Consider the following 26,331-nt stretch of genomic DNA (forward strand, 5'->3'; position numbering starts at 1 on the left):
TGGTTCTGAATATAGTGGTAAGAACAAAACTCTGTCTTGATAATTTTAATCAAAATACTTTGCCATTCAATGCAATTATTTGCCTATTGTTTTTTAACAAATCAACTTTATCTTATTTAAATAATAGAAAGAGCTAACACTGAATAATTTCTATGTGCCAAATACTGCTCTAAGCATTTTTACATATGTTAAGTCATTAAATCCTCATAACAACCCTCTGTGGTAGGTGCTATGATTATTCTTATAACTGGAGCAGTTTCTACCATAATTCTTATTACATTTAAGTGTTTTTAATTATTTCATCAAATGCCTTTTCAGCATCCAGTAACAGAATCACATGGCTTTTCTCCTTTAGTCTCTTGATGCAATACATTGATAGACTTCCTATTGTGAACTATCCTTGCATTCCAAGAAAATGCTATTCTTTTACTGCTGTATGATTAAATTAGCTAAACCCCATTTAGAATTTTTGTATTTAAAAATTTGTCTTTAAAAAAAATTACCTTTACCAAGCATTGGTATAATATTATACCAGCTTCAGAAAAACATATTAAAAAGCTGTCCATCACTTATTAGAATAAAAGTAAAGAGTATTTTTTTGAAGTAAATATAATTTAGCTGGAATATCATCCTGATATGGTGACTAATAAATACATTTTTTATTTCCCTTTCAAGTTATAGTCTGTTCAGAATCTTTACTTTTTTCAATCAATTTCAGTATTTCTATGTTTTGTTCTATTTCTATCTCATTATTTTTGGCATTTTAAAAATTTCTCTTCTCTATCCTTTTGGTTTTATTTTTTGTTTTTCTAATATCTTGAGTACTTATTTTTTGAGTACTTAAAAACTGAGTACTTGAGCAATAACTTATTTTCAGTCATTTTTATTTTAAATAATGCAGTTATTAAAGGCATTCAATTTTCCTCCAAATACCAGTTTAGCTATGTCCCATAAGTCTATAAAGTGTTCTCCTTTGCTATACTTTCTAGATCAAAACCATCCAATTAAACTTTCTTCCAGAATGGAAATGTTCAGTATCTGTCTGCACTGTCCAATGTGGCAGCCACTAGCCATGTGTGGCTATTAAGCACAGGAAATAAGCCTAGTGCCACTAAAGAACTGAATTTTAAATTCTCACAATAACTGTCTTCTAATCAGGTTGTAATTCTCGGAGTTTTTGCTCTACCTATGTGGGTGCCATGTGGGTATGGCTGTTGTATTGTATAAGAGGTTAGTGTTCTGTATAGCAAATGAAACCATCAACAAAATGAAACAGCAACCTAACAAATGGGAGAAAATATTTGCAAATCATATATCTGATAAAGGGTTAATATCCAAAATATATGAAGAACTCATACAACTCAACAGCAAAAAAACAATCTAATTGAAAAGTGGACAGAGGATCTGAACGGACATTTTCCAAAGAAGATATACAGATGGCCAACAGGTACATGAAAAGGTACTCAACAACACTAATCATCAGGAAAATGCAAATCAAAACCACCATGAGGGCTTCCCTGGTGGCGCAGTGGTTGAGAGTCCGCCTGCCAATGAAGGGGACACAGGTTCGTGCCCAGGTCCAGGAAGATCCCACATGCCGCGGAGCGGCTAGGCCTGTGAGCCATGGCCGCTGAGCCTGCGCGTCCGGAGCCTGTGCTCCGCAACGGGAGAGGCCACAACAGTGAGAGGCCTGCGTACCGCAAAAAAAAAAAAAAAAAAAACCACCATGAGATATCACCTCATACCTGCTAGAATGGCTATTATCAAAAAGACAGGAAATAATAAGCGTTGGTGAGGCTGTAGAGAAAAGAGAACCCTTGTGCACCGTTGCTGGGAATGTAAATTGGTGGAGTCACTATGGAAAACAGTATGAAAGTTCCTCAAAAAATTAAAAATAGAACTACTGTTTGATCCAGCAGTTCTACTCCTGGGTATTTATACTAAAAAACTAATTCAAAAAGACATGCACCGCTCCCCACATGCTCATTGCACCATTACTTACAATAGCCAACACATGGAAGCAATTTAAGTATCCACTGATGAGTGAATGGGTAAAGAAGATGTGGTATGTATATAATGTATGTATGACTGTGTGTGTGTATGTGTGTGTGTACATAGTGGAATATTATTTAGCCATAAAAAAGAAGGAATTCTTGCTATTTGCAACAACATGGACAGACCTTGAGGCCATTATGCTAGTAAGTAGGACAGAGAAAGACAAATACTGTATGATCTTGCATATGTGTGAAATCTTAAAAAAAAAACAAAAACCCAAACTCTTAGATACAGAGAACAGAATGGTGGCTGCCAGAGGCAGGGGCTGGAGGGGTTGGTAAAGTGGTCAAAAGGTATGAACTTCCAGTTATAAAACAACTAAGCCATGGTGATATAATGTAGAGCATGGTAACTATAGTTAATAATACTACAGTGTGTATTTGTAAGTGGCTCAGAGAATAGATCTTAAGAGTTCTCATCACAAGAAAAATAAAGTGTAGTGATGGACGTTAACTAGACTTACTGTAGTGATCACTTCACAATATATACAAACATTGAACCATTATGTTGCACACCTAAAACTAATACAATGCTATATGTCAATTATATCTCAATGGAGGGAGAGATTTGCAATTATAGCATCTTCAAGGACTGCAACTTGTAAATACACAATATCCAGTCAGTGCTTTTAACCCTGAATTATTCTTTGTCTGACATTAATATTACCACTTTTCCTTTACTTTATTTGCATTTACCTAGTTTATCTCTGCCCAATCATTTCTTTCAATTTTACTTTATCATTTAATTAATAAACACACACATACACACCCATATTCTCCGACCCTACAAATTGTATAATTTTTGATATCTGATTTTTGAGGACATTTTGGCTCATTCATAGTCAGTAATGACAGACAAACATTTCATTTCATTCCTTCCATCTTACTTTCTTTCTACTATTTATTAGTTTTTTTTTTCCTTCTTTACAACTTATTTCACTTGCTTGGTTACATTTTTCCACATTTCCTTTTCTTCTAACATTTGAAAGCTTTCTTTTGTGTTTCTCAATTCCATTTCCCATCCTAATAGTTATGATTAACTGATATTTCTCTAGTATACTATTATCATATTAAATAACTAAGCAATCCCATCAAGACACGTTAGCTTTCACTTCTCCCATATCACCCCTTTTAGAATGTTTTCACTTAACACATTTTATAAATTTCAAGTCTTCTATCTTGAGATCTTTTTCCTCATTTATTTTTCTCAGACAGGGTTCAGGGTAGCAAATTTTCTGAATTCTACATATACACAAACATGCAGTTTGTTGGCCATGACAAACAAATGACAGATTTTGCAAAAGACATTTGGCGCTCCTCTAGCTTCTAGCACCACAGATGAAAGTCCAATACTAACCTAATTTTTTCACATGCAGAACAACATAGTGATCAAGAGCATGCAGTCTGTAACCAGACTACCTGGGTTTGAATTCCCACTTTACCACACGCCACATGCATGATCCTGGTCAGATGACTAAACCACTCATGCCCCCTTTTTCTCTTCTGTGGATAACAACCTTGCTAGGTTGGTTTGTTGTGTGGATTAAGAGTATCACATGTGTTAGCACTTAAAGAAGGCCTGGAACATGATAAATTTTCAATAAACATTAGCTGCTGTTATTATCAATATTATTTAAGTACTGTAACCAGTTCTTTTAAAGTGGAAGTATGTTAAGATTTTCTCTTTATATCTGAAACTCAGGTATTTCACTGGTACATATAAAAGATTCCTGTCTTCCTTCTTTCTTCCTAGGAGTCAGTCAGTGAGGCATTTCAATCCGAAACTTCAACCTCTTCCAGGCACACAAAACTCATAGTAATGGTTAATTATAGTAAGGTGGAACAAGGTTCAGGCTGAAGTCAAAGGGCATAAAAGATTTATCTGAAGTGTTCTACTTTTATAACAGACAATGTATTCTCTTATTACTTTTAAAATGATGGTTAATTCTGGTCACAGTGAAGGGAGCTGTATTTGGAAATTCTGACTATAATGTAAACCATCTGAACAAAATAGGTTGCCCCAGTAAGAATAAATCAAATGAGGAAACTCAGATTGAATAAATCACAATCTACTCAACCTGATACAGAAAGGCCATATTTGAGTAACTGATTTAGTCATTAGCCAAAGGATAAACTTTTACATGTATAAAATAAATACATTAAGAACTGTCAAGCTTGTCACTTGAATACAGACAATCCAAATATTAAACTGTCAGAGTGAAACCAACATCCAATGGCACTAGCCTCTAATAATATCTATGTAAAGGCTTAAGTTGTACTGAGTACATGCTCAGTAACAAGTGCAGATACAATGAAAGACAAGGTGTTTTACGCCCTAATCATCAAATGTATTGTGAAACACTGACTCAAAATTTTCAAGTTGAAGCTAACACCATCATTTAACAGATGAGGGGGATCTTGAATAACCTGAAGGTACCTATCACAAGCTGCATATATATTATCAGTAACTTTACAGAGAAAAAAACACATGCTTCTAATATGGCTGGTATCATAGCAGAGAGTCATACTAAAAACAGGAAGATGAGATTCTTGGTCTGGAGGGTAATGGTAGCCACTTGAATCAGAATCACTCCACACATCCTCACCAAGAACAAATAAATAAATTCAACAAGTAGCACAAATAAAAACCACACACACCCAGGCTTTCAGCATTACTGGAAGGCAGAATATGACAGACTTCAAGTTGCCTTTATGTAGAAAAATGGGCAAAGATATGCCACAGAAGTGGAAACAATAAAGGAGGGATTGAAATCATGAGCTCAAAGTAGATTGCAGGCTAAAAAATACTAAGTGACATGAAGAAGGAATTTTGTAAAGTCACAATTTACAGTGAAAATATAGCAAGACACAATATCTATGCACCAGATAAGACCAACCTCTTATATAAGGCAGAAACTACAGGAAATACAGGAGAAGTATTAGAAACACAGTACTGATAGCAGATGCTAACACTCCACTCTCAGTACAAGACAGACCGATTAAACAAAAATTAAGAATATTTATATAGATCTAAATAACATAATTAATAAGGCAAATCTTATATAGATATGTTGAACACTGTATCCTGACAGTAAAGAATATACCTTCTTCTAAGAGCATGTGGAATATTCACAAAAATTGACTATATATTAGGTCAAAAGGAAATGTAAGTCCCATAAAAGAGAAATATTACAAACAAAACTCTCTGATCACCATGTAATAAAACTAGAAATTAAAATCAAAATGAAAAACAAAACAAAACAGAAGGATACCCATGCAGAGGAAAAGGAGACAGGTTGACTTGGGTGTCAGATCTTGAAAGGGGTGCGGAGGGCATCTGCCCGAAAGTGCAAAGGACAGACTGTTATGTACACTGGAATTGATCAAATAAATAAATATATTAAGAATAGTAGAAGCCAAAATTCTCCATGTTGGAGAAGGAAGTTGTAAATATGGAAAGAAAACTAGAATAAATCCTGTGCAAGTGAAGGTATCAGTGTAACTTCATGGAGATACTGTGTGTGTGCTTATGTGTGTGTTTGTGTATAACACACACACACAAAAATAAACATACACATACGTATAAATTACTACCAATGAAAATTTCTATATAAACGCTTGTATATACAAATACATATTCCCTAGCTCTGTCCATGGACAGGTCCAATAACAATGTACACACTATGCATACAGATCTTATTTTTAAAATACCATTCTCCAAACCAGGGCTCTTTGAAGAAACGACTGTTGAAAGGCAAGATGAGCCCTGAGCATCTTGTGCCAAAAAGCAAGGACACTCATAAAGAATGACGGGGACATATCAAAAGAACACACAATGCAGCATGAAGGGATCCCAATGGCCAAATCCTGGGCAATTTAAACATCAAAATAAATAATGATAGCAACAAATTACAACCCACTGAGTAAAACAGTAAACAATTCTATACTGATATTAACATGTAAAATACTTACTAACTACAAAGAGAAAAAAGGTAACTTTACAATGGAAAAGTCTGGCAGACACCAACTTAATCAAGTGAATAAATTATTACTATCAGTAATAAAACAAAATCCTGGGTCACCAAAACACAATGTCACTTCTGTGATGTTCCTCCCAAAGATGCCTAATTTAAATCAAATCATGAGGAACATGAGACAACTCCAAACTGAGAACCATTCTACAAAATAAGTGCTATAATTTTCAAAAGTGTCAAGGTCATGAACATTAAAGACCGCAAAACTGTTCCTGACTAAAATAGTCTAAAGAGACTTGACAACTAATTACAACATGTGGTTTGAGCTGAATCCTTGTGCTATTAAGGTCATTAATGAGAAAAATAGGTGAAACTTAAATGGGAGGGGGGTCTAAGGATTAGACGGGATTCACATATCAATGATAATTTCCTGATGTTGATAGCTATTCCACAGTTACATAGAAAAATGCCATGTTTGCACAAAATATACTGAAAGTGTTCTAGGGTGATGGGGCATCAATTTCGAAGCCCAACATGTAGATAAAGGGTACAACTCTTCTGTAAGTTTGAAATTATTTCAAAAAAAAATTTAGAAAACGATGATCATAATCTGAACTACAGTCTTCTTGACATATATTTTGTGCGTGTCATTTTATGTTCCTAATAGGATCTTCATAGTTCATTCATACATTGCCTCATTTATTTAATAACTATTTACTGAACATCTACTAAATGCCTTACTATAAATAACAGTGGTCAGCAACAGATACTGTCCCTGATCTTGTGGAATATACAAACAATTTGCGGGGAGGGGCAAATAGAGAGGAAAGGTATTAATCAGCTACATACAAAAACAACATAAAACTGTGAAGAGCTCTCTAAAAGGAAAAAATTACAAGGAACATCTATCAAGGGGACTAAGCCAGTCTGGGGAGTCAGGGAAGACTTCTTTAGTCAAGAGATAGCTCAACTTCCAAGTATGGAATTAACTAATGTGAGCAAGGTGGGAATGCTACAGAATTGACTCCAAAATTCTATTTTGTTGCCTGGTTCCACATATGTTCAATTTATATAAGAGAGTGGTTAAAAATCTTCATATATCTGGAAGATATGGGGGAGGAAGGGCAGGGGGAGAAAGAGGGAGCTCGTGACTAAAGCTCTAAGTTACTAAAACGCAAGACTGCCATCTAGTGGTAATTTGAGCAAACCCCTTTCAAGTAAGGGGGGGGGCCGAGAGGGGGGAGGGAGTGACCGATTACAACAGATATATCAGTAGTATATAGTGATATAAATTCTCATATACAAATTTACAAATAAGATCATTCATTGTGAGAAAACTAAGAAAACTAATATTTAATAGAATCACCTAAAAATTCTCCAAGAAAAGGGCAACTTGTGAAACAAAATTAACTATAATTCTGCTCTTTTTTGAGGGACACTGCCAAAGAACAAGACCTCTATTGGGCACATCTGCTAGAAGAACCAACATTTAAATACTCCCCCAAGCAGCATGTCCCAATGGGGAAAAAAATTTTTTTTACAATTTCCTAATTAATATTATTTCCTAACTTCAATCATGCATGGCAATTAAATAAATTCTTCCAGCTGAAGATGCTTCCACTGCAAATATCTTCAGTCATCATTACCATCCCTGAAGTGAATTCAATATGAATCTCATGACAATTAACATTAACTACATAGCTGGTTATCATTTCTTAAAATGCTGAATTCTAATTTACTAAAATATTGGTCTCTCCCTTCTTCTAACTCTATTGATGTTCAGACAAACAAAGATTTGCTGTATGTTGCATTACCCTAACAAATCTAACAGTAGATTCATTAAAAAATTACATCTACCTAACAACTCTTTCTACAGCTTCTACCAACCTCCTAGTTAAATACTTAAAAGTATAGGAAAATAAAAGACTCACAACAGACAACTTCTTGTCAGAATCTGGGAGGAATCTCTACTAAACTTAAGACAGATGGAGCAGGACTGAAAGAAATCCAGTACAGAATATGCCCCACAATCTATTTTTATATATACATATTTTGGTTTCCCACAGCTAAAAGAAGTGTTGTATTACACCTTGTAGGCCCTTAAAGAATAACACATAAAGAAAATAAAGAACAGCAAAAATAGAAAACATTAAAAAAGTATCAATTATAAAAAGAATTTTAAATAGGTTAAAATCACATTTTAAAAGGCAAGGGTCCAACAAAATGCTACCTCTATTTACTAAAACAATCAACAAAGATGTATCAAACAAATTCAAATCAATATAATATAAAAATACAATTCTGGGCAAAAGATACTGAATGGAATGAATGTGACTATTTTATACTGTTAATGGGTATATACAAAAGGAACAGGAAAAGTTATAAATGTCTATGTGCCAAACGATACAGCATTAAAATAGAAAAAAATATGTATATATTTTAAATACCTCATTTTAAATGAGGTATTGACAGAAACATAATACAAGTGAAAGACTGTTGAGTTTTCTTAAGCCTTGGGCAAATAGACAAGATAAAAAATAAAAAGGATACAGAAAACTGAATAAACAGATTTATAACAATAAACTTAACAATGTATGTTAAATTATGTTGCCAACAAAGAATACATATTTTCCAAGAACCTGTGAACACTAAAACTGATCAGATATTAAGCCATAAAAATTATTTCAAATCATAAATTTCACATCTATGAACAAAATTGATTAAAATTTGAATGCAATGAGAAAAATTATAGCCAAAATAATTTAACCAACTAAAAATATAACAAACCCTTTTCTAAATAATTCTTGGGCCAAAAGGGATACCAAAACCAAACACAATTAGAAGCCACCTAGAAAATTACAAGGTCTTAGTATCAAAATCTGGAGGGGAGGCGATACAGAATTAAGTTGTAATCGAGAACAAATCCAAAACCTAAACGCTTGCAGGAGACTTCCCAAGATGGCAGAGTAGAAAGACCCTGAGCTCACCTCCTCTCAGGGGCACACTAAAATCACAACTATCTGCAGAACCACCTATGAAAAAGACTAGAACCTACCAGAAAAGATCTTCTACAACTAAAGATATAAAGAAGAACCACAACGAGACGGGTAGGAGGGGGAGAGTCATGGTATAGTCAAGACACATGCCCCTCAGTGGGCAAACAACAAACAGGAGAATACAATTGCAGAGGTTCTCCCCAGGGAGCAAGGGGTCTAAGCCCCACAAGAGGATCCCTAGCCCAGGAGTCCTGTGCCAGGAAACAAGCCTTGAGAATGTTTGGCTCTGAAGGCTAGCAGGGCTTAAATTCAGGGGGGCTGGAGGGCTGTGGGAAACAGACGCTACTCCTAAAGGACACACACAAAATCTCACACGTTCCAGGGCCCAGGGAAAAAGAAGTAATTTGAAAGGAGCCTGGGTCAGACCTAACTGCTGATCTTGAGAAGTCTCCCAGAGAGGCAAGAGGCAACTGGAGCTCACCCTAAGGACACAGACACTGGGGGCAGCCATCTTTGGGTGCTCGTTCTATCAGACACTGGTGCTGGCAAGTATCACTGTGGAATCCTCCCTCTAGCTTATTAGCCCTAGGACCCCAGGATTCAACAGCCTGTAGCCACCGGTTCTGGGACACCTGAGGCCAAGCAACTAACTGGGACAAGACATACCCCCACTCACCAACAGGCAGGCTGCCTTAAGAACCCCTGAACAGACAGCGGCCCCAGACACGGCTGTGCCCACCAGAGGGCCCAGGACCTGGCCCCACACACCACTGTGCAGGCACTAGATCTGGGACCTCCAGGGCCCTACAGGCAGAGATTCCAAAACCCAACTCCACCTACCAGCAGGAAGCTGACACTGGCCTCAGGACCAGCCTCACATACCACTGGACAGGCACAAGCCCCAGGACCCACTGGGCCCAGCCCCTGCCCAAAAACAAGCCTGCTCTAGCCTCAAGACCAGTCTCACCCACCAGTGGGCACTCACCAGCCCCAGGACAACCTCAGCCCTGAAGCCTTCCAGGGCAGGACCCAGCCCAACCACTAGCAGGCCAGCACCAGACCTGGGACAGTTGGGCCCTAGTCCCACCTACCAGCAAGCCAAGACAAGTTTCAGGACACCCCAAACCCTGCAGCCAGCTGTATCAGGAACCAGCCCCACCTTCCAGTAGTCTGACACCAGCTCTGGGACCCCTGGACCCTCTAGCCAGACCCCAGGACCCAGCTCTGCTTGTCAGTAAGGCCAGCCCCAGCTCTAAGACCTGGCTTCAGCCACCAGTGTGTGAGCACTGGCCCCAGGATCTCCTGGACCCCAACTCTGTCCACCAGTGAGCCAGCACTAGCCCTAAGGCCCCCTGGGGTTCCACAGCCAGCCATCTCACAACCCAGCCCTACCAATCAGTGGCTGGCAGCCTCCACACAAGGCAGGGCTTGGCAACCAACCAGACCAGGGGCCAGCCACACCTACCAGTCCACCCACAGTGGTCAGCCCACCACAACAGAAAGACCCAAAAAGCCCATATAGGAGGCACCACTAGAGCACACAGTTCTAGTGACCAAAGAGAAGTACACAGCTGGGGCGCATAGAACATCTCCTACAAAAGGGTAATTTTCTAAGGTCAAGAAACATAACCAACATACCAGATACATAAAAACAAAAACAACAACTTCGGCAAAATAAGTTGACAGGGGAACACATTTCAAATGAAGGAATAAGATAAAACCCCAGAAGAAGAACAAAGTGAAGTAAATATAGGCAATCTACCCAAGAAAGAGTTCAAGGTAATGATCATAAGGATGATGAAAGAACTCAGGAGAAGTAAAGATGCCCAGGGCAGGAAATTATAAGTTTTTAACAAAGAGTTGGAAAATATAAAGAACAACCAAACTGAGATGAAGAACACAATAAATGAAACAAAAATTACACTATAAGCAATCAATAGAAGACTAAATGATACAGAGGAAAAGGATCAGCAACCTGGAAGACAAGAATAGTGGAAATCACTAACGCTGAACAGAAAAAAGAATAAAAAGAAATAAGGACAGTTAGAGACCTCTGGGGCAACATTGAGCATACTAGGATTCACATTATAGGGGTCCCAAAAGGAAGAGACAAAGGAGCAAATAACACATTTGAAGAAATAATAGCTGAAAATTTCCCTAACCTGTGAAAGGATACAGACATCCCAGTGCAGAAAGCACAGAGAGTCCCAAACAGGATCAACCAAAAGAGGACCACACCAAGACACAATGTTATTAAAATGGCAAAAACATTTAAAAGGAGAGAATATTAAAAGGAGCAAGGAAAAAGCACTAAGTTACATAAAAGGGAACTCCCATAAGACTATCAGCTGACTTTTCAGGAGAAACTCTGCAGGCCAGAAGGGAGTGGCATGATATATTTAAAATGATGAAAGGGAAAAACCTACAATCAAGAATATTCTACCTGGCAAGGCTCTCATTCTGATTTGATGGAGAGATCAAATGTTTTGCAGACAAGCAAAAGCTAAAAGAGTTCAGCACCAACAAACCAGCTTTATAAGAAATGTTAAAAGGACTTCTTTAAGTGAAAAAGAAAAGGTTACAACTAGGAACATGAAAATTATGAAAGGAAAAAGCTCATCAGTAAAGGCAAACATACAGTAAAGGTAGTAAAACAACATGTACAGAGCTAGTAGGAAGGTTAAAAGACAAAAGCAGTAAAATAAGCTATATCCACAATAAGCAGTTAAGGAATACACAAAACAGATGTAAAATATATATGATATCAAAAATGGTAATTGTGAGGAGAGAAGAGTACAAATATACGGTTGTTACAAAATGAAATTAAGAGATCACCAACCTAAAATAATCATGTATACAAAAACAGATTGCCACGTATAAACCTCATGGTAACAAGAAAACAAAAATCTATAATAGATACATACACAAAAGAAAAAGGAATCCAAACATAACACTAGTCATCAAATCATAGGGGAAGAGAACAAAAAAAAGAAACAAAAAAGACCTACAAAAACAACTCCAAAACAATTAACACAGTGGCAGTAAGTACATAAGTATCAATAATTACTTTAAATATAAATAGAATAAATGCTCTAATCAAAAGACAGAGAGCAGCTGAATGGATGCAAAAACAAGACCAGTAATATATGCTGTCTACAAGAGACTCACTTCATATCCAAAGACACAAACAGATCGAAAGTGAGGGGATGGAAAAAGGTGTTCCATGCAAATGGAAATCAAAAGAAAGCCAGGGTAGCAATACCTGTATGAGACAAAATAGATTTTAAAACAAAGACTGTGACAAGAGACAAAGAAGGATATCATATAATGATCAGGGGATCAATCCAAGAAGAAAATATAACAATTACAAATATATACGCACCCAACATAGGAGCACCTAAACACAAAGAGCAAATATTAACAGACATAAAGGGAGAAATCAACAATAACACAATATTAGTAGTGGACATTAACACCCACTTACATCAATGGACAGATCATCCAGACAGAAAATCAATAAGGTAACACTGCCCTTAAATGACACATTAGAGCAGATAGACTTTATAGATATATATAGAACACTCAGTCCAAAAGCAGCAGATAACACATTCTTTTCAAGTGCATATGGAACGTCCTCCAGGATAGATCACATGCTAGGCCACAAAACAGGCCTCGGTAAATTTAAGAAAACTGAAATCATATCAAGCATCTTTTTTGACCAGAATGCCATAAGACTACAAAAAAGAAAAAAAACCTGCCAAAAACACAAACACATGGAGGCTAAACAACATGCTCCTAAACAACCAGTGGATCACTGAAGGAAAAAAAACCTGGAGACAAATGAAAACAAAAACACAATAAATCCAAAATCTATACAATGCAACAAAAGCAGTTCTTAAAGGGAATTTTAAAGCAATACAGCTTACCTAAGGAAACAAGAAAAATCTCAAATAAACAACCTAACTTTAAACCAAAAAAAACACCTAACCTTACACCTAAAGGAAAAAGAACAAACAAAACCCAAAGTTAGTAGAAGGAAAGAAATCATAAAGATCATGAATTAATAAAATAGAGACTAAAAAAAACAACAGAAAATATCAGTGAAACTAAAAGCTGGTTCTTTGAAAAAATAAACAAAATCGATAAACTTTTAGCCAGACTCATCGAGAAAAAAAGAAGGCCCAAATCAATAAAAATCAGAAATAAAAAGGGAGAATTTAGAAGCAACACCACAGAAATAAAAAGAATCATAAGAGATATGCCAGTAAAATGTACAAACTAGAAGAAATGGACAAATTCCTAGAAATGTACAATCTCCCAAGATTGAACATAAACAGAGCAATTACCCATAATGAAATTGAATCAGTAATTTTAAAACTCCCAAAAAACAAAAGTCCTGGACCAGATAGCTTCACAGGTGAATTCCACCAAACATTCAGAGAAGAGTTAACACCTATCCTTCTCAAACTATTCTAAAAAGTTGATGAGGAAGGAATACTTCTGAAATCATTCTATGAGGCTAGCATCACTGACACCAAAATCAGACAAAGAGATCACAAAAAAAGAAAATTATAAGCTAATATCACTGATGAACATAGACTCAATAGTCCTCAACAAAATATTAGCAAACTGAATCCAACAATATGTTAAAAGGAGACCGTACACCATTATCAAGTGGGATTTATTGCAGGGATGCAAGGATGGTTCAATATCCACAAATCAATCAATGTGATACACCACATTGATAAATTGAAGAATAAAAACAATATGATCATCTCAAAAGATGCAGAAAAAGCTTTTGATAAATTTCAACATCCACTTATGATAAAATCTCTACAGGAAGTGGGTACAGATGGAACATACCTCAACATAATAAAGGCCATATATTATTAGCCCACAGCCAACATCATACTCAATGATGAAAAGCTGAAAGCATTTCCTCTAAGATCAGAAACAAGGATGCCCACTCTCCTCACTTTTATTCAATATAGTATTAGAAGTCCTAGCCACAGCTTTCAGAAAACAAATAGTAATAAAAGGAATCCAAATTGGAAAACAGAAAGTAAAACTGTCATTGTTTGCAGATGACATAACATTATATATAGAATATCCTAAAGACACCACCAAAAAACGACTAGAGCTCTTCAATGAATTCAGTAAAGTTGCAGGATTCAAAATTAATATATAGAAGTCTGTTGCATTTCTATACACTAACAACGAACTATCAGACAGAGAAATTAAGGAAACAATTCCATGTACCAACGCATCAAAAAAGCATAAAATACCTAGGAATAAACCTACCTAAGGAGGTAAAAGACCTTTAATCGAAAAACAAAACGACACTGATGAAACTGAAGAAGACACAGATGGAGAGACACATCATGTTCATGGATTGGAAGAATCAGTATTGTTAAAATGACCATACTACCCAAGGCAATCTACAGATTTAATGCAATCCCTATCAAAATACCAATGGCACTGTTCACAGAACTAGGACAAATCAACTTAAAATTTGTATGGAAACATAAAAGACCCTGAATAGCCAAAACAATCTTGAAAGAGAAGAACAGAGCCGGAAGTACCATGCTCCCTGACTTCACACTACAATACAAAGCTTCAGTAATCAAAACAGTACAGTACTGGCACAAACATGGATACACAGATCAATGGAACAGACTGGGAGCCCCGAAATAAGCATGCACCCCAATGTTCATATTATTTACAATAGCCAAGATATGGAAGCAACCTAACTGCCCATGAACAGATGAATGGATAAAGAAGATGTGGTGTACACACACACACACACACACACACACACACACACACACACACACACACGGAATACTACTCAGCCATAAAAAAGAATAAAATTTGCCCTTTACAACAACATGGATGGACCAGGAGGGTATTATGCTCAGTGAAATAAGCCAGACAAAGACAAATACTATATTTTATCATGTATATGTGGAATATAAAAACTAAAACAAACTAGTGAACATAATAAAAAGGAAACAGAATCACAGATATTGTGAACAAACAAACTAGGTTACCAGTAGGGAGAGGGAAGGTGGGAGGGGCAAGATAGGGGCAGGGGATTAAGAGGTACAAAGTACTATGTATAAAACAATTAAGCGTCAAGGATATTGTACAACACAGGGAATAGAGCCAATATTTTTAATAACTATAAATGGATTATAATTTATAAAAATTTGGAATCACTATGTTGTACACCTAAAATTAATATAATATTGTAAATCAACTATACCTCAATTTAAAAAAAACCCTAAGGCTTCCCTGGTGGCGCAGTGGTTGAGAGTCTGCCTGCCGATGAAGGGGACATGGGTTCGTGCCCCGGTCCGGGAAGATCCCACATGCCGCAGAGCGGCTAGGCCCATGAGCCATGGCCGCTGAGCCTGTGCGTCCGGAGCCTGTGCTCCGCAATGGGAGAGGCCACAACAGTGAGAGGCCCGCGTACCGCAAAAAAAAAAAAATCAACAAAAACCCTAAATGCTTGATCATCAAACAAAAATAAATTTAAATAAATTTAAGCAAGTAAACTAGAAGTTAGAAAGAGAAAAAATATCAACCTACAGGGAGAACAAGGGAGAAATTAATAAATTTTTAAAAAAACTTTTAAAGGAAATAATGAATAAAACTAAGAGCCAGGTTTTTAAAATAGTAAAATAAAACAAATTACGTTTTAAGCACACACACACAAAATGGAAAGCAAACAAGGGGACATGCAAGTACACATACTACAGATATCGCATACAACTCTCTGCTAGTGAATTCTGAAAATTTAAATGTCACCTTTGTAAGAAAAAATAAATTATCAAGACTGCCTCAGTAAAAAATAGAAAACTAGACTATATGGAGTCACATAAAACTGAAGAAGTTACCCAGATGCTCCCTCTCCCCCCCAAAAAGGGGCACAGAATCAGACTACTTTAGAGGTGCATTATTTCCAAGTTTCATGAAAACATATAAATGCTATTTAAACTGCTCCAGAACACTGGGTAGGGAAATAAAAGCTGTTCATTTAAGTGTTCAATGTTAGCATTAGCCTGCTTCCAAAACTATAAAAAGATAGTCCTCCAATTAGGAAATTGTTTTGTCTAACTTATAACCAATGATGTAAAAACCTTTAAACAAAATACTAACAAATGCAAAATATTTGTATTAAAGATTAACTCACAGGGCAAAACAGACTAATTTCTGAAACTCAAGGATGGTTTACTATTAGAAACATTATTAAATAATTATAATACAGCACATTAACAGCTCACAGCATTATATGGTCACACTGATAAATGCAAAAAGTGAAATAAAATATTTCTGATTTTTAAAAATCGGTAAAAATAGCAATTCTTTAGTATGAGAAAGAATATGTATCCCAAAACGAGCTGACATACATAACATAAATACTAGCAGGATTTCCCTGGTGGTCCAGCGGGTTAAGACTTCACGCTCCCAATGCAGGAGGCGTGGGTGCGATCCCTGGTCGGGGAACTAAGATCCCGCATGCTGCGGGGCACCGCCACAACACACACACACACACACACACACACACACACACACACACACACAGCACTCACATTAAATTCAAAATCAAACAAGGATGCCCAAAGTCTCCTTTTAGTTTAAACAATCTCAAAGTTCCAGCCAAAAGCAATGAAACATATATGATATAACTAGGGATAAAGGAGAAATTCTAGGGACCTACCAAGAAAATTCAAAATATCAACTGAGAAACTATGAGAACTAATAAGAAACTAAGGAGTCTGATTTTCAAGTAAACATATAAAAATCCTTAGCTTTCTTAATTATAAATAATAACAAGCTTGAAAATAGGGAGAAGTACTCTTTCACAACAGAAAAAAGAAATACATAAAATACTTAAGAATGAAGGTATACTTAAGAAATATATGGAACTTACAAAAAGAAAACTAAAAAATTTAGGTGAGAACATAAAAAACTTGAGTAAACAAATACACCATGACCTAAGTGGCAAGATCGAATACAATATAAGAAATCCAATTTCTCCCACATTATTCTATAAGTTCAATGCAATGGAAATTTGGGGCACTTGATAAAATTACTCAGAATGATATTCAGAATAAACTATTCAGGAAAAATAAAGTTAGAAAAAGTTGTTAAATTGTTTTTGAAAAAGACTACAGGATATTAAACTATATTAAAAGTCAAAATAAATTAAAAAACAAAATGGTTCTAGAGCAACAATGATGTTACACAAGACTGAAAGGTCAGAATAATTAAAATCAAGTGGTACTAGAGCAACACACAGCCCCCAAACAAATGCTAGTATATCGTGAAGGCCACAGCTTGCGAGAGTTGTGGTGTTTCAAACCAAAAGGGATACACAGTATCACTAACAGGTCAGAATAATTCCACCCAAATTCAGAAAGTCAGAAATTATGAGTAAGCAATAGTGTGATACCTTAAACCAGTTTCTAATCTGTTTTTTTCTAAACTGACCGTTTTCTATAACAATTATAACAGGGCAACAATGTACAATGTCTTCTGAGTGATGTTCCCTATCCTGTTGTTACTAGTGGGTCAGGAATAGAGTTGCAAATGAGTTACAAATGTAAACCTCTGACAACTCAATGAATATCAACAACAGTTTAAAACTCTTTCGAGAAAGAATTAGTTCAGCTAAAGCTGCTTAACTACAAACTACAAACGACAGGATTACGTTTGATCCCAATTCACAGAATATACCAAAATAAATCCTGCATGGATGAAGTTAAATATAAACACTAAAGTCATACTATCAAATGCACTTCAAAGAAGCTGAACTAATTCAACACTCCCACCAACACTGTAAGGACCCATTTTCCCTAGTCTTCACCAACATAAGTTCATTTCCTTTGAGAAATTCTACTATGGCAAAGCAATAATCAGAAACATACACTCAAAAAAATAATTAAAGATATCTATTGCAACACAGCTCCTAATTTTGAAATGTTGAAAAAGACAAATTCTCGTCAATCTGTTATCATTTAAATAATTATTGTACATTACTCAATAGAATACTATACAAACATTAGTAATGATGTTGCTGAAAATATGTAATGGCACGGGGAAATGTTTTTACAATATATTGTGTAGTTTAAAAATATAGTTTACAAATGAGTTTGCATATTGTGATCCCAAATCTATAAAAGGGTGAAATTTAATTTTAAAATTATGTGAATGTGAATAAGTTTAAGGATGGCTAACAAAATGCTAAACAGCGGATTTTTTTCTTCTCTTTCCTTCTTAGAGATTCTTCTCTAAAGTGTATTTTCTTCACCAAATTCCCTAATTTGGACAGTGGATCCCATAAGAGCCACTGTTCCTAATCAGAAAAAAAAAGAAAACACATTTACAGCTGGCAGACAAATTCCACTTCTGTTAATGTGTAACTAAATTATTATACACACAAATATTTAGTACAATGTTTATCTCAGTAGTATTTAAAATAGAAAACAATTAGAAACAACTTAAGCTGTAATAGGTTCACTAAACATTGTAATCATTTCATGATATAAGTCAAATCATAATGCTGTACACTTTAAAGTTACACAGTGCTGTAGGGTCGGTCATATCTCAATAAAACTGGAAGGAAAAAAAAAGCAAGTCCAACAACAGAATGTTTGGATAAATGAGTTACAGAACTTCCATAGGATGTCCATTAAACTCTGCTTCAGATGGATATTTAATAACTAGAAAAATACTGACAATATAAATATAATGTTTGGTTAAAATACAGACTATGAAACTGCGTGGGTTGTGAGCATTATTTTTTAAAATAAATACATAACTATATGTATGGAGAAATCACATACTGCATTATTTTAAAAGCTGGAAAGAAACAACAAACATTAAAATAAGTTTCTCGGGTTTCCCTGGTGGCGCAGTGGTTAAGAATCCGCCTGCCAATGCAGGTGACACGGGTTCCAGCCCTGATCCAGGAAGATCCCACATGCCGCGGAGCAACTAAGTCTGTGTGTCACAACTACTGAGCCTACACTCTAGAGCCCACGAGCCACAACTACCGAAGCCCGCGCGCCTAGAGCCCGTGCTCTGCAACAAGTGAAGCCACCACAATAAGAAGCCCGTGCACCACAACAAAGAGTAGCCCCTGCTCACCGCAACAAGACCCAACGCAGCCATAAATAAATAAATAAATAAATAAAATTTATAAAAAATAAACAAATAAAATAAGTTTCTCTGGATGATGTACTGTTGATGGTTTTAATTTTCTTAACAACACTGTGTTTTTCAAATTCTCCACAAAGTGGGTTTGGAAAGGATGATATACATACAAAAATACCCAAAGGGCAGGAGAAACTTAAAAACTAAAGCAGCCATCTGTCCCATTGTTTTGATTTACTTTTACAGAATTTTATTCATTTTAAATTTAAAATGACACTAAAGGAAGAAATTATCACACAGAAGTATAGTTTTTTTTAATAGAGAAGCATCACTCCAAAATGTGTGCTTTTAAGTGTAAATATTAAAATATTTTCATGAAACTTAAAGTAGTAAGTACTATTTTTTTGTTTGTTTGTTTTGTTGTTGTTGTGGTACGCGGGCCTCTCACTGTTGTGGCCTCTCCCGTTGCGGAGCACAGGCTCCGGACGCGCAGGCTCAGCGGCCATGGCTCACGGGACCAGCCGCTCCGCGGCATGTGGGATCTTCCCGGACCGGGGCACGAACCCGTATCCCCTGCATCGGCAGGTGGATTCTCAACCACTGCGCCACCAGGGAAGCCCGTAAGTACTATTTTATAAAAGTGAATAAATAAATACAGTTAGTAAAAATGCCATCTACCTATAGCACTAGTATTTGAAACCCTGGCTTTGGTATTCTAGTACAGCTATGTAAGATGTAACCATGAGAGGAAATCTGGTGAAGAGAACATGGAACCTTTCTGCAACTTCTACAATACTTTAACTTTTTATGAATCTATTCAAAATAAACAGTTAAAAAGAGACTGCTTTATGTAATTATCTTCTGGATGAACAGACTTTATTAAAAAATGATTTTAAGCAGCAGACATAATAAATCTTTATAGCTGTATTCAATTTGGATGAAATCAACCTCACTTATTACATTTTAAAGGGCTTGCTTTTATAAGGGTAACTCTTTTCACCAAAAAAGCAAAGCTTAGTTTATGTCAAATCTTGCATAAATATCTGAATTTTGAAAACTAGAAAAAACAAAAGAACACTGAAACTTTTAAAAAACATTAGTAATTTTTAAAAAACTTCTATCCTACAGTTACAATGCCTGCATGCCCTCTAAATTGGGAAAGAAAGTTGTCTTACCATAATTAAATTGACTGTTGGACTTTTCACAGTTAATGATGTTGAACCTATAAGCAATGCTTGGTCGCATTCCACTGACTTCAAAGTAAAACCACTGATGATAATGATTACTATTTATATCTGAGTTCAGAATAAGGTCATATTCATTTCTGAAAACAGAAAATAAACAAATTTGATGAAAATTAGGAAAATAATCTGTGCACATACAAAATGGGAAAATTTTTAATGACTTACTTTCTAATTTGAATTACTTTGCGCAGATTCCCAGATTCAAATTTGGAGTTAAACTTCAAAATATCTCCATCTTCTGGAGTGGTATAACTAAATGAAATTTTAAAGTGAATAATAAAATACATTGCATTTAAACAAGTAAGCAAAAAATAAAACTACACTACAGATTAATAATATACCATTATTGCTGCCTCACCCTCCTCACTATTTTTAAACCAAAGAACAAAACCAACACAAGCAAAATACAAACTTCGGCTAATATTTATAGACAAAAAAATTATAATTACGAGTAGAGATTTGTTCCCACATTTATAGTCAGTGTTAATCACAAAAATTTTAGAAATAACTAAGAAGTTATGAATAAGGTAGATTTGTTTTTCATTTTTGAGAATATTATTTCAAATTCAGTCATTAGCTCTGACATAACTTTACCCTAACTCTCTAACAAAAATCTTTTTAAAATGTTTTATTTCTTCCAAATGAGACTACTGAAATATGAAACTTCCCCAAAATATTAGAATGTTGAGGGAGAGGGAAAACACTGATTAAATTTCTTATTTGATAAATAGTAGTCACCTTCATCATTTTTCATTTTCACTTATTTACTTATATTTAAACCATAAAATACAATGGTACGAGTGATAATCCTAAATTGGAAGTGATGTTAAAACATCAAGTATCACAAACAAATGGCTTCAAAGGTCAGGCAAGTAACTTAAAGGACTGAAGCAGATTGTAAGCAGTAAGAGACAAAAGAGAGAAGTGGGGACTGTGGAGAGTTAGGAAGCATATGTTCCTTCTAAAGGGGATGGTAATTTGTTGTCCTAAGGAAATGAAGGCTCAGTATTACAGGACAAAATTTCAGCATTCATGTGATATCTCCACTCTCTTAAGTGGAGGTAATTTCAGTTTTTAAAAACGAAGCATCAGTTTGTGACCTTTCCCTTATTAAACCCATTAAAAGCCCACCTAAGATCAAATAAAAGCTTGCAATATATTCAATTTAAGTAAATAAACATGATTTACATTACCATTACATCTCTGCTAAAAGATGAAAACGTAGTGAGGGTGAACTAGGTGGAAGTTAACTATATTTTTTTGTCTTTTAAAAGAACACTGAAATTTTACAGTAGGAATAAAACCAATAAAAGTAAAACAAACAAACAAAAAGCATACTTACTTTGGGTTATCTAAGTCATATACCACTCGATCTATTATATCACTCTGATGTATTAGCCTCTCAATATCTTGGGCAATTTTTGTCCTGAAATCATAAAAAAGAAGTTTGACCAAAATTCATTATTATCTCCCAAGTTTTGGATAAAAAAGTATAAAATGATAAAAATATTTCTTAAAATAAAAATGATCACTCCTCTACATATTTTGTGTACAAAAAAAAATCAATTCATAACAAGACAAAAACCAGTATTTTAAGTCTGAGTTACAGAAAATAGCTGCAAGGCCAATAGTTTTCGAAAAAAAAAATCTTGAATGTCTATTATGCTTTTCTACATAGAAATTCTTAATCTAGCAGTTAGTTAAGCATAATTTATTAATTTTTATTTTACAAAAAAATAACTCATCACTCACAAAGCAGTATATCAAGAAAAAAACCCAGTATCAAAGGATTATGATATAAATCCTTGATTTAGAGTCAATGTTGTAACTTTCAAAAGTCAAATTCTTTCTAAAGAAACAAACTTTTAAAAAGCTATTAATTATAATAATAACAAATCCAAAATTTATATCAACCAGATCTCCAACAATGAAAGAGATGGCACTTACATACATACCATACCAAAAAATACAAGTGTTCAAGTATGGTGAATGACTAATTACATCCATTTGTCAAAATAATTTATTAAATCTTAAGGTTGATATCTACCACAAATGTACAAAAAATTAATACTTACAAAAGTTTGGGGCTTTACTTAAGGAAAATGGTATTAAAAGGCTGATATAATAGCTCAGTTCTACAGCAATGTTCTGTAACGTAAAACAAGGTAAAAAAGCTCGACACTTACAGGGCCAGCAGGTGATGTACCTGAGGAGACCTGTGGAAAACTGGGGAACACAGACTCTATCTAAAAACAACTGAATGTTGCCAGGTAGGAAACAGAGGTTAAGGACGTCATACCAATTTTCCGAGAAACAGCAGAAACTTGGATCTCTATGTGGAATCTCTCAAATGTTAAATGTTGGCATTCAGTTAAAAAACAAAACCAAAAACCTCTGCAAGTGAAGCTAAAATCACAAGCAAGTTGAATATGGCCTACAGGCCACTGGTTTTCAACCTCTGACACTGCATTTTCGGCGATATAACTCCCCATTTATATTAAATTTAGATTAGACCTAAAACTAATACCAGAGGGAAATCTTGCCCTGCCCTCAGACCTCATTAATAAAGAGGACAATTAGCCTTTTATTCATACATTTGTGTTAAGCAGCACAGCTTTCATAAAAGATATCAATCCTTCGTTACTTTACCTCAGCTGCCTATTAAAATATATGGCTCTCTAGTCAAAACAAAACAATAAATATTTTCTAGGTACCCTTGGGGACTATAACCTCAAACTTATTGACATTCATCATCAAAGGCTTGGCTCAGAAGAAAATAATTTGTGTTGGCTCAGAAGAAAATAATTTGTGTAAGGCCGTCTGAAAAATTTGCAGCCCATTCAGTCTAGTAAATACTCAAAAGTTCACATGATATGTGGCCAACACCAAAATTGTACTTTTGTTAGGTTTCAACCATTACAGAACAACATTATGAGAAACAATTTAGTACACCTCATTGCTATATTTACTCAACCATCAGGATATTATGGGATATGTTGTTCATTACATAAGTGTTCTCTGAGGACCCGTAGAAGATATTCTTCATGAGTATGGTATAACCACATATATATGATCACTATGTATGAATGCCTAACAGGACAGGCTCATGACGTAGACCAGGCTGACTCTTGGCTCTGCCATTTGCTAGCAGTGTAACCTTGGATAAGTTCCTCAAGAATCCTAAGCTTCAGCATGGTCTTCCATAAAACAGGAGAAATAATAGCAATTTCCTCATAGAGCTGTTATACCATTAAATGACATAATTTATAAGCATATACACACTGCATACAAAGTGCTTTTTACTTATTTATGTGTCTGGCCCGTAAAAACCCCCCAATATAAAAGTTTTCTGCTAGTGTTGCAGAAAACTACTAATACGTCTATTATCTCCATTCCAGAAGTACATGAACCATTCTAAACGTGATATAAAGAAATCCAAGGTTTTGCTTTCCTTATTTTGCTTTTGCCACAATTCCTTCACCTACTTTTTTAATTTTAAATTTCTCAACAGAAATTTGACCTAGTACAAAAATCAAATATTACATAAAAGTATAAAACGAAGACTCTCACTTTCAACACAACCCACACTGTTCATTTATCCAGTTAACTACTTTTATTACTTTCCTTCTGCAAGCACCTTGATTATTTTATTTAATAATACATCTTGTAGCTCTTTCTATCAGTGTACAGAGATCTCTTTGTTTTTTAATCATTGCAAAGTATTCATAGAATGGATATACCGTAATTTATTTAACTAGTCTCTGATCGATGGGCATTTGAGTTGCTTCCAATCTCAAAACAATGCTACAATGAGAAACTTTGAACGTAGATGTGCAAATTACATGTGTATATGTACATATATATTGTATATATATATCATAAATTTTCAGATGTGGGATTAATGTGTCAAAGGAATTTAATTTTGATAGACTGTCAGACTGCCCTCCACAAGAGGTATTATCACTTGAAAATCCCACCATCAATGTATGTGAGAGCCTGTTTCTCCACAGCCTCATCAATAGAATATACTGTCAAGCTTCCACATTTTAGCCAATTTTTGATATGTGGGAAATGATATCTCAGTACATTTTAATTTTCATGGTGGGACGGGGGGAGGGAGGTCGGTCCACGAGGGAGGGGATATATATGTACATAGAGCTGATTCACTTCATTGTACAGCAGAAACTAACATAACATTGTAAAGCAATTATACTCCAGTTAAAAAAAAAAAGTGTCTCTTACTTTGAAAAATGCTGAACATATTTCTGAGGTTAAGAGTCACCGCGTTTCTTTGCCAATTTTTTCATTTTATTTTGCTGAAAGTATTTTCATAAAATACCTTAAATGCTTTTTTAAAACAAGGTAACATGAATTATATTTTATAAGAAAATATCTATTATTATAAAATACAGCTAGGCAATTTTTCTAAAACATACAGAAAAACAATGTGAAGAAAATCAAAATGCTAATTTTATGTAATATGAAAACAAGGAAAATACACCAAAAAATGCTAAGCACACTTTAAACTGAGATGCTTCATTTTAATTTTTGATCCAACTTAAACCAAAAATATGGATTTCAAGTAATCATCATTATGTATTTACAATAATTTTTTAAAATGTCAGTGCATTATCCACATTGAGATATGAATCTTATAATGGATTTTTCCCCTTCCAAATGAGGTGAAGAGATTTTTAATGAAATTTTATTCATTTATTGTACTTTCTTTTAAAAAGATCAGTGATTACATACAAGAAAGATTATGATAAAGTAGAAATTCAAAATGACAAAAAGATATTTTCACTGAATAATTTTAAGGAATCTAATGCTTCCTTTTCTGAAAATGATAAAATAGTAAATCCTCATTAATTCTGACATCAGTCATTTACAATGTTACTGCACTGCACTCAGATAGGGACTGAGCTAAAAGTTGACATTTACAAAATGTTTATCATTTGCTCAAAAAATAAGTTTCAGAAGATGAGGCAAATAAGATAAACAAACTAGAATCAATATCCTCAATGTATTTCAAAAAAAAGGAAGCACTTCTGAGTATTTTAGTAATACCTATTACCTGGCCCATATTTGATATTTTATTTCAAATACAGAACCATAAAGCCTTCAGACTACCTAGCTACAGGGGTCAGCAAACTTTTCCTATATAGGCTCAGACAGTAAATAGTTTAGGCTTTGCAAGGCACATGGTCTCTGTCACTACTATTTAACCTTGCCACTGTGGTGAAAAAACAGCCATAGATAGTACATAAACAAATAGGACTGGCTGTGTTCCAATAAAACTATTTATGGACACAAATATGAATTTCATATAATTTTAATGTGTTACAAAATATTATTTTTCTTTGGATTTTTTTGAGCCATTTAAACATATAAAAACCATTCTTCGCTGGTGGGCTGAACATAAATAGGCAGTAAACTGTATTTGACTTGTGGGCCATAGTTTGCTATCCCTGGTCTAGATGAATTATCAAACTTTCTTAATCGTGGCCTTCAAGAAATACATTAAAAAAAATCACAGCCCTACATACACACACATGCACGCAAGCGTACACACACATACACACACATGCACGCAAGTGTACACACACATACACACACACACAGCTGAAACAAAAAGTTTATAAAACAATACCTGGATGCACTAGATGTGACACACTGTTATTTTCTCTTTCAATACTGGCTACTAATGGACATCAACCCACAGTTTCAAAAACAGTGATCTGCTTTTACTTAAGAAAATTGGTATCTGGAAAAATAAAGTGATTTGTTCAAATATACACACACAAAGTCAGTGGGAGAGCCCAGTCTAGAATCCATGTGTTTCGACTTGCTTTTCAGAGTATCCTGACCTGCCAAAACGCCTCACCATGCCACATGGCCTCAG

At 35.1% G+C, this 26,331-nt stretch overlaps 1 protein-coding gene across 6 annotated transcripts in view; it reads right to left on the bottom strand.

The window, feature by feature from the left end:
• The window catches only part of AGTPBP1 (ATP/GTP binding carboxypeptidase 1), a 181,559-nt gene that overhangs the window by 48,835 nt on the left and 106,393 nt on the right, over positions 1–26,331 (bottom strand). For all 6 annotated transcript variants that reach the window (XM_028494101.2, XM_024132913.3, XM_028494099.2 and 3 more), the window contains exons 15-17: positions 21,772–21,855; positions 20,595–20,681; positions 20,361–20,509 (exon numbers count right to left, since the gene is read on the bottom strand). In XM_028494101.2, coding sequence (XP_028349902.1) covers positions 20,361–20,509; positions 20,595–20,681; positions 21,772–21,855 — 320 coding nt within the window. The remainder of the gene's footprint in view (positions 1–20,360; positions 20,510–20,594; positions 20,682–21,771; positions 21,856–26,331) is intronic.

Source organism: Physeter macrocephalus, chromosome 9 (assembly GCF_002837175.3).
Source record: "Physeter macrocephalus isolate SW-GA chromosome 9, ASM283717v5, whole genome shotgun sequence".
In the NCBI taxonomy this organism is placed as follows: domain Eukaryota; kingdom Metazoa; phylum Chordata; class Mammalia; order Artiodactyla; family Physeteridae; genus Physeter; species Physeter macrocephalus.